The sequence below is a fragment of the Rattus rattus genome, chromosome 12 (genome assembly GCF_011064425.1).
Source record: "Rattus rattus isolate New Zealand chromosome 12, Rrattus_CSIRO_v1, whole genome shotgun sequence".
In the NCBI taxonomy this organism is placed as follows: domain Eukaryota; kingdom Metazoa; phylum Chordata; class Mammalia; order Rodentia; family Muridae; genus Rattus; species Rattus rattus.
In genome coordinates, this window is record NC_046165.1 from 59,020,622 (window position 1) to 59,034,438 (window position 13,817).

At 47.7% G+C, this 13,817-nt stretch overlaps 1 protein-coding gene across 3 annotated transcripts in view; it reads left to right on the forward strand.

The window, feature by feature from the left end:
• Pnoc (prepronociceptin) overlaps positions 1 to 12,875 on the forward strand; it is a 27,273-nt gene extending 14,398 nt beyond the window's left edge. For 2 of the 3 annotated variants that reach the window (XM_032918135.1, XM_032918134.1), the window contains exons 2-4: positions 1 to 9; positions 8,937 to 9,345; positions 12,496 to 12,875. The exon at positions 1 to 9 is cut by the window's left edge and continues 141 nt beyond it. In XM_032918135.1, the coding sequence (XP_032774026.1) occupies positions 1 to 9; positions 8,937 to 9,345; positions 12,496 to 12,581 (504 nt within the window). In that variant the 3' untranslated portion in view covers positions 12,582 to 12,875. Of the gene's footprint in view, positions 10 to 8,936; positions 9,402 to 12,495 lie in introns of all 3 variants that reach the window. The other variant, XM_032918136.1, reaches the window with a different exon arrangement.
• Positions 12,876 to 13,817: the final 942 nt, after the last annotated feature.

A 13,817-nucleotide genomic window follows, 5' to 3' on the forward strand; every position in this document is an offset into this window, starting at 1 on the left:
AACCTGAAGGTAGGTCCAGGAGGTGGAGGGACTGCCCTCTTCCCTGACACTTCTTCCCTCTGACTCCAAGGCAAACCCTATGTGAGACATTTTAAGTCTCTCCCAGAGGTCCTATGGCTTAAGCAGTGTCATCTGACCAAGAGGAAACAGCTGGAGCTGAGCTACATCTTCCTACCATGACCCTGTGGTCCTCCCTCTTTATTACCAGATCCCAAAGATCCTCCCTCTCTGCCACCAGACTCCTCTGGTCCTCCCTCTCTGCCACCAGATTCCTCTGGTTCTCCCTCTCTATCTCCCAGTAAATATCTGCTCATGATGCCCCTGTCCCAGTGCCAATGCATAATACACGTGTTATATATGAAGAAAATGTAAATCTTCTTCAATTCCATGTATTAGTCACGTTTCTCTTTGCTGTGACAAAAACCCTTGAAACATAAGGGTTTATTTCATCTCACAGTTCGGGAGCACAGTCTATGGAGAGAGCACAGAGGCAAGCACTTGAAGCAGTTGGTCATGTGGGGTCCGCAGTCGGGAAGCAGAGAGAGATGGGTACTGAGGCTCAGCTCACTTAGGTCAGCCTTGAACTGCAGCTCTTGGGATGGTGCTCCTCATACTGAGGGTGGGGCTGTCATCCTCAATAAAACCTTCATCAACTGTGTCTCCTGCACGATCTAAACCCCTCGGGTTGACAGTGACTATCGGCTATTGGAGTGCAGCAAACCAAGAGAATCTTACTTTTCTCACTTTCTGTGGGTCTCAAGGTTAATATTCTCACGTTATTACACATTGTTTTAAGTGATTTCTTTCCATAAATGTGTAACTTGTTCTCCATCTGTTGCTCATGCATATTGTCATCCATTTCTTACATTGCAGATAATTCTACGATGAGCATTCAAAATGCTCTCTTGTGTTTTAAACTTCCAAGTTGAAGCACCAAACATTAAATTAAATTATTCATTAAATGAGATGCTTTCTCACTCCTTTAACTTCAGTGTAGATAGCTATTCTCTCCTATAAAATCCAGTAGAATTCAATTATTTTTTCCCTTTGAAGTCAGTAAAGCTGCTTTCAAGGTGCTGTGTTTCAAACCCCTCGGCCTTTCAAAACAAACAAGGAATTGCTTAAGACAAATGTGCAAACATGAAATCCAATGTAGTTGGTACCCGATACGCCTTGTTATCTCCCATCTGCGAATAGAAATATGGCCCCAGCCCCAACAGACAAGCACTACACTCTTCCAGGCCTGGGCACACCTGCCTTCTACACAGTCATGCAATCCAGAGGCGCAGCCTGCATGACCCCTTGAAGGGATGTGTTTCTGACACTTATCTATCATGTTATCATCTGAGTCTGTCTGTCTGTCTGATATCTCATCCTTCCAGAAACATCTCCTGCTTCTCTTGCCTGGATTATGGGTCTCTTTCCTCTCTGTCTACCCTTTCCCAACCTTCTATATTGACCTCTAGTTCTCTATCCAATCCTTAAGCAGATGCTTGCTTCTTGACCCCTGTCCCTCTCCTTCTGAGATGCCACTACATACCTGGTTTCCTCCCCCAAGGCTGCAGATAACTGTCAAGGCTAGACCCCTGACCTTCTTCCTCTTGGCTTCAAGCCCAGGTCCAGCCACTCTTGACAGCTCCCAGAGAACCCTGCCTTTCTTTGCTCTCTTGCCACCTTGCTCTTGCCTCTCCCTTCCTCCATCCGCTAAACCCCACTTACGCTTCAAAGCCAAGGTCAAGCTTCAGCTCATGACACTGTTCTCTCCCAAAGGCAAAGGTAAGGTTCAAGTGGAGCTTGATCTAAAAACACAGAGGAGAAGAATAGGTAGAGCTAAAACAATACAGAGGCTTCTAAGAGACCAAACCAAGACAGAAAACTCAGGAGGGTGAGGCCAAGGTCAGGACCAGTCAGAAAGAGCTGGAGAGAAAACACCGTCAGGATGAAGGTCTTCCCTAGACACTGTGGTACTTGGGGAAACAGCAGCAGCAGAGAGTTCCTGGGGCTCTAGGGCCTGGCTCGGGTATGAGAATGAGACCACTTGGGGTAGATTGCATGTGCCCAACCTACCTGGATCCCAGGCCGTTGCCATAGATCACACACAGATATGACTGGCCAGTGAGTGTAGGAAGAAAAGAAGGGTTGTTCTCTCCCCAGTGACTTTATTTTCACTATATATGTGGACTTTCCCACCTACTCTCACACCCCAGTTTCTTTAACCAATCTGACCTTGAGCTTGATGAGAAACTGAAATAAGATTCTTCCTGGGTGATGCTCTATGGGCTGTACTTATTCTGGTTTGGGTGCCGATGGCTAGCTGGCTGGTTCTCTCTGTGTCTCTGTCTCTGCCTCTCTGTCCCCTCTCTCTGGTTAAGGTATGAGTTCCTTTGCTGATAGATGTTGGTACCAATCTAGGTCTCCCAGCATGGGGCCCAGTGTACTCATAACAGGGCTCAGGCAGCCTGTCTTGTAGAAATTGTATGATTCTTAGAACATTAGGCTCCTTGCTGGGTCCATCCTGGGCAGCCACTGTAAGGTCTTGCATTTGGGTCTTGGTGGGATGGTGACGAGCTGGAAGCCCACTTCTAGCTCTCCCCAGATCTCAAATCTTTGGGGTCCAGACAACACTCGCTTTACTTCCTAGAAACAAGACAGAAAATGGATTGGTAAAAGCCTCGCAGTTGGAGATAAATGCTCTGCAGTGCCTGGTGGCCCCTGAGGACTCTTTACCTGCTTGTTTTTCGTTTCTAGTTCGTGTTCCCTTTTAACCCATTTTAAAGTAGAATGAAATGCCAAGAGCATAGGCAATTATGTCTCATCTTCGAGTCTGCAAATCTTGTCTGCGTCTGCTTTGATGAGGCGGAATGAGGAGGAACTCACATTCCATCCAGGGTCACCTCCCAATCTCTCCACCACATTACATAATCCTGACTTGTTCCCGAGATCCTCGGGCCACTTGGCTCTGGCACGGTTGGCCTTTTGGTAGACTGTAATTTTGGTCAGCAGTGACTCACATCCAAACCCATGGCAGTGCCCTCTGGTTCCTCACCTAACTGTCAGCGTGGCTCATTCCATCTGCTCAAGCAGAAGAAGCTAGACTCAAAGGGTTATTTTAGAGTCCAAGACTAAAACAAAACATTCTCAAAAAAGTCCTAAAACCAGTGCAACAGAAACTGCCTCCTGGCATCTCTATGTGCAGTTAGTGAAAACTCTGAGGTGATTTGCAGCAGAAGAAGCTATTCTAATGGATTGTTCCCGTGCTAGTCATCTGCTGCCCCTGGTTAGTGTCTGCCTTTGAACACACACACACACACACACACACACACACACACACACACACACACATATACACACACACACACAACACACATACACATATACATACACACACATACACACACACACACACATGTGCACATGAATGCAATTACCCTTGGAGGCTGAAAGAGGGTGTCAGATCCCCCTGGAGCTGGAGTTAAAGGTGGCTGTGAGCTTACGCTAAGTGCTAAGAACTGAAGTTGGATCCCCTACAAGAGCAGTACGTGCTCTTAACCACTGAACCATCTCTCCCGCTTATTTTTATCAATTCTGCAGTCATTAGGATTGAACCCAGGGATGTGCATGACCAGGCAGGTGTGCTGTGGCGGTTACATTCCTAGCCGTGCCTTTGACTGTTCTGGCAATGCCCCCAAGGACAAATATGTCCTAAGCATCACTCAGGAACCAAAACAACACGTGACTGCCTTCTTCCCCTCCGAAGAGTCGCCTGTCTATTTGATAGGCAGTACACAACTGGAACGAGGCCCCGCCTCTGTGGCTGGGCTGCACCTTCAGCCTGTGGCCTAATCTCTGATCCAGACACCCAAACGGCCCCTTGCTTGGTCTCTTCAGAAGCTCAGCTCCACAAACCAATTTGGCCCCAGTCTAAGACTCCAGCTGCTCATGCAAACTCTGGCTTAATATAGCAACGTCATCATCATGGCTGAGGAAACGGGTCCAACTCACTTAATAAGTCACCAGCCCATCCCGGAGAAGCAGCTGATGAGGACCTCAGACCAGACCATAATAAGCATTAGGCTCGTATGCCCATCTGGCACTGAAAATGCTGCTGTACCTTTAAACGCCCCAGACTTGCCTCAGACCTTCTCCTAAACCAATGCTTGCGATGGTTTGGTCAGCGTCCCATTTCTCTGGCCGTGAGTTGAATCTCAGTAAAGACCGTGGCATCTGGTTTAATCACAAAAATTTCATTTTCTCTCATTGACACAAAATCTAATTACCATCTGGAGTTAGAAGCCCAGGAGCATTCAGTTTTAGTGGCCTCTAGATTTGTCTCTTCTGCCCGTAAACCAAAGGAGCAGAAAATTCAGCAAACATGGAGGGTTCCTTCTCTGTGAAGTTGAACCAAAGGCTGAGCTGCTCCCATTCCCCACCTTATCAGTGCAGTGCACACCTCCCTGTGCTCCTCCAGACTGGAGAACACTGTTGCAGGAAATCTGCCACCATGGACATGAGGTCCTGGACAACCGTTTGTTGTTGGCATCTGTTCCGTGCACCAAAGGAGTTTTACTAACGTCTTCGGCCTCTACGTAGCATTAGAGGACACGTATGGACTCAGGTGGTTAAGGGATCGCCTTGTAAGGATGAGAACTTGAGTCCTGAATCTGGGTTGGAACAATGCCCATAAATGTTATGAAAATTACTTTCATACTAAATTATCAGAAAGAACGTTAAAATGTTTTGTTTAACATTCTAGTAAATATTTTTGGTAGAATAGTTGCAATACATTTTTGTAATTAAACTTACTTTGGGATGAAAAATAAATAAATAAATAAAAGCAGGTGACACGTGCTTAAACTCCCAGCACTGGGCATGTAGAGACAGGAAGGTCTCTGGGACCTAATGACCAGCCAGTCCAGCCTAATTAGCAAACTGCAAGCCGAGGAGAGACACTTCCTAAAAGGAAATAGGCAAGATTCCTGAGGATGACTCCCAGAGCTGTCCTCTGACCTTCACACACACATTTTTAAGGACATTTGTTATGACAACCAAATGCACCTATGCACTAGTGCATCTAGAACTTAAGAGAATGTAATTGACTGCCTAGCCTACTACTAATCACTGTATATATAAAGAAGACACTTACCCAGGACTCAAAATGAGGAAAAGTACTCCTAACTTTCTAGATGATGCTTTATAAAGTATTACAAATATATCTATCATTAAAATCCCCATGGGAGGAATGCAAAGTTGGGTAGGAACACAGAGGTAAGTAAGACAGAGAAATTCTTTCCAAGGAACCAAAAGAAGATAAAAAGAAGAAGTTAGGATGTGACCAGGTCTGAAGGAGCAGGAGGGGTCATTCCTTCAGGGAGCCGCAGTGACAAAAGGCAGGGAGGTGTGTGAAGCGTAGTCCTGTGTCCTGAGGGACTGCGAAAGATGAGGAGTTGGAAGGAAGCCATAAAGGAAGGCTAGGACGCACGGCACAGGTGTGCCCTGTTAAGGCGCCTGGAGATGGTTTGAAGACAGGACAAGGTACGAGCTCTTTCCTACCAAGCCACAGCTGTGGGCAGGGGGTGATGTGACTAGACTAATTCTATTGGACCTGCCAGAGATCTCACATGGGTTTGAGTGGCAAAGAGAAAGATGGAAAGATCGGTGGGAGGTCTCCGTCTTCTGAGAAGCGCTCAGGCATGGCAGACGGGATGGAGAAGAGAGGCAGATACACAGACTGCGTAGACAGAGGATGGTAGGGCAGAGGGAGGTACAAATGGATCCTCACATATAAAGCCTCACTTAGGCCTAGAGAGATGGCTCATTGGTTCAGAGAAATCCTTACTCTTATGGTGGACCTGAGTTTGGATCCCAACACCTACATCCAGCAGCTTACACATGACTGCAACTCCAGCTGCAGGGAGAACTAGGATGGCCTCTACCGGCACCACATAAATGTATGATAAGCCACTGCATAAGTGCATACACAAAAAAGTAAATAAGTCTTTTTTTAGAAAATCAACTGTGAAATAACAAACCCCAGAGACGGAGGAAGGGCAAGCAAAAAAGCAGACAGAGATGCTGTGATGATTAACTTTATTTGCCAACTTAATGCAGGCTAAAATCACATAGTACAAGAATTTCAATAAGGGACGGTCTTCATTGAGTTGGCCTATGAGCATTTCTGTGGGGGTTGTCCTAACTTGCTGTATTTGAGAAGACAAAGTCCACTGTGGGAAACACCATTCCCTAGGCAGGGACTCCTGAACTGTGTAAGAGTTGAGAGCAAGCAAACACTTACTCCTATATGCATTCATGTTTCTTTGCTTCTGACTGTGGGTGTCATGTGATCAGCTGCCTCAAGCTGCTGATGCCGTGACTTCCCTGAAATGATAATTGTAACCTGGAATAACACATGGCCCCTTCTCCCCTAAGTTGCTTTTTGCCAGGACATTTTATTACAGCAATACGAATTAAAGCACACCAGTAAGATTATATCAAATGAGAATTAAATTTACCTGCTGGTATCAAAGACCTAAAGGTAACAGGGGGCCATCGGATTTGACCGTCCACAAAGTGAGTTCAGGGCTGGTGTCCCAGCTCTAGGGTCTCCTGTCTTTTTATTCTGCCAGGATGTTCACTTGGCTCCCAGCACAGGATGCCACCCTCCAAGTCGCCTCATGGTTTCAGGATAGCAGCAAAAGGGTATGATAACCCAAAATGCCCACATTCCAAACCAGATGCTGAAGAAAATCAAGAAAGGAGGGAAGGGTGCTCTTTCCTACCAAGCCAGCCCCAAGTTCACTGCAGATGGCTGAGATGGCCATTTTCGTTCTTGTTGCCTGCCACCTCTGACTACAGGGAGTTGTAGAAATGCACTATTGATTTCAAGAAGGGATCAGTGTTATGTACTAAAGAGAGATGGCTCTGGGTGGACAGTGGACACCTTCTGTACCATAAGGAGCTAGGGAGCCAGGTGAGAGCTCCACAGTTTGATGAGGGGCCCTTGAAACACCCTTCACTACAATGGCAAGGTCAAGGGAAAGAGAGACTTTCCGCTGGGTAAGGCCAGGAACATGAGAGTGAGAGTCAGGGCTAAACCCGAAATGCCCATAGCAAAGTGACAGGGGAGACTTCCAAGAAACCCAAACAGAGATAGGAGGGCAGGAAGATGAGGCTAAGGTCGGGATCAGTGGGGTGATGGGAAGATGGTGGGGTCCAGCTACTGCTCTCCATAGAGGATTGGTGACTGGGGAGGCAAGCCAGCAGAGAGCTCTTGGGGCACTGCCCAGCTTGAATCTAAGCAGATACACAAGTCCAGTAATTGTAGGTTTAGCTGCACACGCCCAACTGTGTGCATCCAGAGCCTCTTGGACATCACTTACTATAAATGATGTACAAATAAGAGTGGCTAGTATAAGTGGAATAAAAATTAGTGACACGGGTTGGTCTTCACATAGGGGCTTTAGTTTGCTTCCCTCTTGTTTGGGTATACATGTGCGTAGTGTGCACGCATGTCTGTGCCCCTGCGTGCATGTCTGTCTTCCTCTATCCTGCTCCACCAGTCTCTCTCAGTGCGTCCAGCACTTATTGACCGCTTAGATTGACTGACTCTGCCGCTCCAGGAAGTCACCCATCTCCACCCTCTCCCGCTTCCTACTAGAGTCACAGACAAGTACCACCGTGCTCGACTTGTCTGTGGGTGCTGCAGATCTGAACCGAGAGACTCGTGCTTGCACAGCGGACACTGTACCAACCAAGCCATCTCCCCAGCTAAAGAATGACCTTAAAATACATAGGAAGATATAATCCCATGTTTCCTCTGTTTCTGGTTACAGTCTGTCCTTCCCTAGCCTGAGGAATATAAGGATATAATTTGGCATATCTTGATTCTGTGTTAGCCTGCTGGATTAACTGAAAATAAATTAACCACAGCTCTGACTATATGTAAAACTGCTGCGCATGGGCTGGAGAGATGGCTCCTTAGTCATGCTGGATAGTTTTGTGTCAACTTGATACAAGTTAGAGTCATCCAAGAGGAAAGAACTTCACTGTTGAGGAAATGCCTCCATGAGATCCAGCTCTAAGGCATTTTCTCAATTAGTGATTGATATGGGAGGGCCCATTGTGAGTGGTGCCATCCCTGGGCAGGTGGTCCTGTGTTCTATAAGAGAGCAGGCTGAGGAAACCATGAGGAATAAGCCAGTAAGCAACATCCCTCCATGGCCTCTGCATCAGCTCCTGCCTCTGAGTTCCTGTCCTGACTTCCTTCCATGATGACCTGTGATGCAGAAGTGTGAGCCCTTTTCTCTCCAGGTTGCTTTGGTCACAGTCTTTCATCGCAGCAATAGTATCCCTAACTGAGACATCAGTAAGGTGCTTGCTAAACAAACCTGAGCGTTCCCAGCACCTACATAAAAGCCAAGCACAGAAGCACATGGGTGTGATCCCAGATGAGGGGAGCAGAGGCAGGAGGATCCCTGGGGCTTGCTGACCAGCCATTACTGCCCAACTGGGTCAGGTCATTCCAAGTCAAGAAGAGACAGTGTCTCAAAAGGTAAAGTGGAAGGGCCAGTGAGCAGTCACAGTGGGTAAAGGTGCTTCTGTGCAAGCCATTGGCCTGAGTGTGGATCCTGGAAGCCACATAAAGTTGAAGGAGACTCTATATAGTGTCCTCTGACCTCCACACTCACACACAATAATAATTAATAATCATAATAATAATTTTAAAGTAAAGTACATTTAGAATTAAATGGAGAGAGATGGAGGAAAGTAACTAATGTTACCTACCCGCCACACACACACACACACACACACACACACACACACACACACAAACTGCTGCCCAATACTTGAGAACTTCCGCTCTTCAGAACTTTGACTCTGTGACTTAGCTCATCCCTGGCATTGACCTTCTTCTCTTCCTCCTCCCTGTGTCTTTGCAGCTGTGCATCCTCCAGTGTGAAGAGAAGGTCTTCCCCCGCCCTCTCTGGACTCTTTGCACCAAAGCCATGGCCAGTGACTCTGAGCAGCTCAGCCCTGCTGATCCAGAGCTCGCGTCCGCTGCTCTTTACCAGTCGAAAGCCTCGGAGATGCAGCACCTGAAGAGAATGCCGCGTGTCAGGAGTGTGGTGCAAGCCCGAGACGCAGAGCCTGAGGCAGATGCAGAGCCTGTCGCAGATGAGGCCGATGAGGTGGAGCAGAAGCAGCTGCAGAAAAGGTTTGGGGGCTTCACTGGGGCCCGGAAGTCAGCCCGGAAGTTGGCCAACCAGAAGCGGTTCAGTGAGTTTATGAGGCAGTACCTGGTCCTGAGCATGCAGTCAAGCCAACGCCGGCGCACTCTGCACCAGAATGGTAATGTGTAGCCAGAAGGAGCCCCTCCCAGCTGCACCGGCCACTGCAACCCATGAGTGAGTTGGGCACCAACTAGCAGGGGGCAAGAAGTGACTTCATTTACCCAGACCTAGAAACACATTAGCCAGCCTCCAGTCTCTCTCTCTCTCTCTCTCTCTCTCTCTCTCTCTCTCTCTCTCTCTCTCTCTCTCTCTCTCACAGACACACAGACACACAGACACACACACACACACACACACACACACACACAGAGAGACAGACAGACAGACAGACAGAGACAGACAGAGACAAAGACAGACAGAGACAGAGAAAGGCACATTCAGCACCCAATCCCTCTCTCCACACACATCTCAAGAATTCCAGCCCTTGAGAGGTTTGGTTGGTGAAGAAATTCACATTCACATCTCTGCCTCTTACCCATTTCTCCAGGAAGCCAAGTTTTTCCCACCATTCTCCTTGAGGCTGACCACTCCCATTCAGAGACTGGTTACCATGGGGATAATAGTAGTATGTTAAGATAACTAATTCCTCTATAGCTCTCCAGGAGCTTAGTTACTATGGGGACAGTTAAGTGGACCAATTCTAACAGCCGGTTACCATAGCAACCATTCAGCTCACCTTTCCTCAGAGACTTTATCTGCAAACAGCCAATAGCCAGCCCTCCTCTTAGCCATTTGCAAAAAGGCCGATTACTGCTCTACTTCAAAGACAGCTTATCCACCTCACCCTACATCAGAAGGTGGCTGGACTCCATGGAAACCATTAATATTTCCCATTTCTTCTTGCCAAAGACTTTTTGTTGAAACCCAGAGTTATGCTTTTTGCTCTTATTTCTTCCTCTAACAATTTGGTTGCCCTGGCATTTTGCCAAGGAGAGACCAGTTCTTCATCATTAATGGCTTCCTTGCAGAACCAGGATTCCAGAATTCTGCCTAATGGGTCTAGTGAGTTCTAAACTATGTATTAAGGAAAAATGGGTCTTTTTTTTTCTTCTTCAGGTTTTTGCCTCTTCCCGAGATGCCATTTGTGATCTTTTCCTTTGCCTCACTCCTACCCTCCGGTACACACACTCTCGTATAAAGCCTATCAGAGATCACAAAGCAGGGACCCAATTACAGCTGGCCGATTCCAGGCCCAACTCTCACCAGTGCATAACTATGGGATGGCGTTAGAAAGTAACAGTTCCTGACTAGAAAAAGTCCGACTGTCAAGTCCGTGTCCCTCCATCCACATAGGCTGACATAAACATGAGCAGTGCCCCACCCCTATCTCCTGAGACAGCTCAGGAGCACGGCCTCATACAAAAGCATGAGTTAGTTTGACAATCTGATATTGCCCCAACCCAATGGAAGCTATTCCCTACCTCTGAGGCAGAGAAGGAAAATGCATGCAGCCCCTTCTGTTGCTTCTCAGGCATCCCAGGTAGCCATGTCGCTCATGATCCTCTTTTGAGGTAGCCATGAATATGCTAACCTTTGGTGCCCACCCTCTGGCATACAGCCAGCCTGCATGGCCCAAGCTGCTAGGCCCCTTGTCTGCAGCAAGCTATCCCCAAAGATGGACACACTTATTAGGTTGTGGGGAGAAGGCTGCTGCATTTGTCATAACAGAATGATTCACCTCCAAAGATCCTGAGTGAACTTGCACACCCTGAAGTCACGACTTCCGTTCTTGACAAGCAGTCTATTTCCTTCAAAGCCAGACCTGTCTGATAGCTAGTAATAAATCTTCCAGAAGTAGCACGAATTCTCCAAAATCTTAATGGCATTCTTCAAAGGGGCTCTTAAGGGACACCAAAGCCCATATCTAATTCTAAACCACAACAATATTCTTTACAGTTTAAAGAACGTTTAAGATCAGTCCCATTAGCAAGAATCAATTTATTTGGGGAAAAAAAAACAAGCAAAACTATTTGAGCCAGTCGATTGGTTTTTCTGGTTTTCTATTATACTTCCAGCTGAGAGGTGCTGTAACAGGGCTAATAAGTGCCTTCTATCTCCTGCTTTGCTCAACATGCAAAGTTCCTGACGGGTACATTAGCCAGCTCATTTGGGTATTATTAATGGCTGTCCTGTCGCCATGTAAGAGCTAGCTCGCACTCTCTCTCTCTCTCTCTCTCTCTCTCTCTCTCTCTCTCTCTCTCTCTCTCTCTCTCTCTCTCTCTCTGTGTGTGTGTGTGTGTGTGTGTGTTTGTCTCTCTGTGTCCATCTGTGTCTCTGTGTGTGTCTGTGTCTCTCTGTCTCTCTGTCTCTGTCTCTTCCTGTCTGTCTCTCTGTCTCTGTGTATGTATGTGTGTCTTCCTCTGTCTCTGGTCTCTGTCTGTCTTTGTGTGTGTGTGTATGTGTCTGTTTTTCTCTCTCTCTCCCCCTGTCTCTCTCTCTCTCCCCTGTCTCTCTCTCTCTCCCCCTGTCTCTCTCTCTCTCCCCCTGTCTCTCTCTCTCCTGCACATGCATGGTGCTGAGTTCCAGAGTAGATGTTTGTTAATGAGCCTGGTGCAGCCAGTGGAGAGAGACCTTGTGTTTATCTGCATACACACAGCCCAACCCGCCATTGGGTGTGATAGAAATCCTCCCCCCATCCAGTTCCTATTGCCAAAGTTGATCTCAGCAATGCTCAGAAGATTGGAATGGGGGAGGGGCCCCCAAACACTGGAGTGGAATGAAGAACCTATTCCAGTGTAATAATGGCCTTGGAAGATGGGGCTCGGTAGTGCAGACGGTGAGAAGAGCATAGCAGGTCTTAGGGACAGCCTCTCCACGGACCTATACTTTCAATACTCTCTCCTGCATCTGGCCTTGACCCTCCTGACATCAGCAACACATTCATGATCCCACTGTCGTGACATCTAGCTTAGAGAGCCCGGGCCACATAAGAGAACGGTAAGGACCCTGTTTAACATATACGCTGGGAGCCAGGGGAGAGGTGACTGTTACTGTTAAGAGGCATGTCGCTGTGCCTTTTACGTCACAGCCCATCACCCTCCCTAGGCAAAAGCAGTAGGTAGGTGGAGGGCATCAAGTAAGAGCCCCTTCTGCTCACTTGGGAACCACTTGCCACGATGGCCTGCTTTGGGTTGCTTTAGTCCCGTGGGCAAACAGGGGGATGGTTCAGAAGACCTATGAAGTTTGACACGTAATCCTGTCTCCCCAGGCATCCAGGTGAGCCCCCGTACAGCATGTGTCCACACCAAGACCTGCAGGCCGGGAGCCAGGATCCCTCCTTCCCCGAGGCACTGAGCACCCACGGCACCTCCCTGCCCAGTTTTGCCCCTCCCCATGGCATGCCTCACCACGATCCTGTTGCTACATCAGAGTGTATTTTTGTAATTCCTCCAGCTAACATTTTAATGGCCCCATCTTCTCGCTCATCCTCTGCCCTCTCGTAGGGGCCAGGCGAGAGGAACATGAAATCAGACCTGGGGTTTTGCCTCACCACTGCCATAACTGGTTTGTAAAGGAGCTGTTCTTTTTGACTGATCGTTTGAAACAACTTTCTCCATTAAACTTCTACTGAGCAAAATGGTTAATAAACTTGTTGCCTGTTTTTTAAGATTCATTCATTTATTGTACACTGTCACTGTCTTCAGACACACCAGAAGAGGGCATCAGATCCATTACAGATGGCTGTGAGCCACCATGTGGTTGCTGGGAATTGAACTCAGGACCTCTGGAAGAGCAGTCGGTGCTCTTAACCACTGAGCCACCTCTCCGGTTGCCTGGTTTTTTTTGTTTGTTTGTTTGTTTGTTTGTTTGTTTTTTCTATTCTTTTTTTCGGAGCTGGGGATCGAACCCAGGGCCTTGCACTTGCTAGGCAAGTGCTCTACCACTGAGCCAAATCCCCAACCCCCGGCTGCCTGTTTTTTAAGCGATGGGACTCTGCGAGCACACACTCTGAGAGCCACCTCTCCCAGAGCCGGGGCTGGAAACTCACAGGCAGCTGTGCGTAACTGTAAAGTTGGCAAAGGAGATGCTAAGACGCGAACACGGAAGGCAACAGGCACTGTGAAGCCAGTGTAAGTGGCCCTGGGACTGTATGAACAAGGGTTGGAGGCGAGCCTGATGCTCAACCTCTGACTCCATCCAGCCCTTCTTAGATCCCACTCGAAGCTCCAGACCCAGCAAAAACTTAAACAGCTTCCAGGGGATGCAAACAAGGGATGCAAACAAAGAGCTGTTGGTTTGAGGCTGGTGGGTTGTGACACAGGAGGAACGACACGCTTGCCCACCTGCTTTTTTCTCTGTGTAACACTAAACTCGGTTAGGTGTATCAAAGTCCGGCCAGGAAACATGGAGGATCCAATTGGGGTGGCTGACCAGTTCAATATCTACAAGGTAGACGGCTGTCACAGTCCACTTGCTACGCTGAGACAGCAGGATACAACTGTTTTTCTATATCCTAGAGGAAATGGTTCCAGAACCCCTGTGGGCAGCAAAATCATCCACTGCATAAAAAAACCCATTTATATATAAACT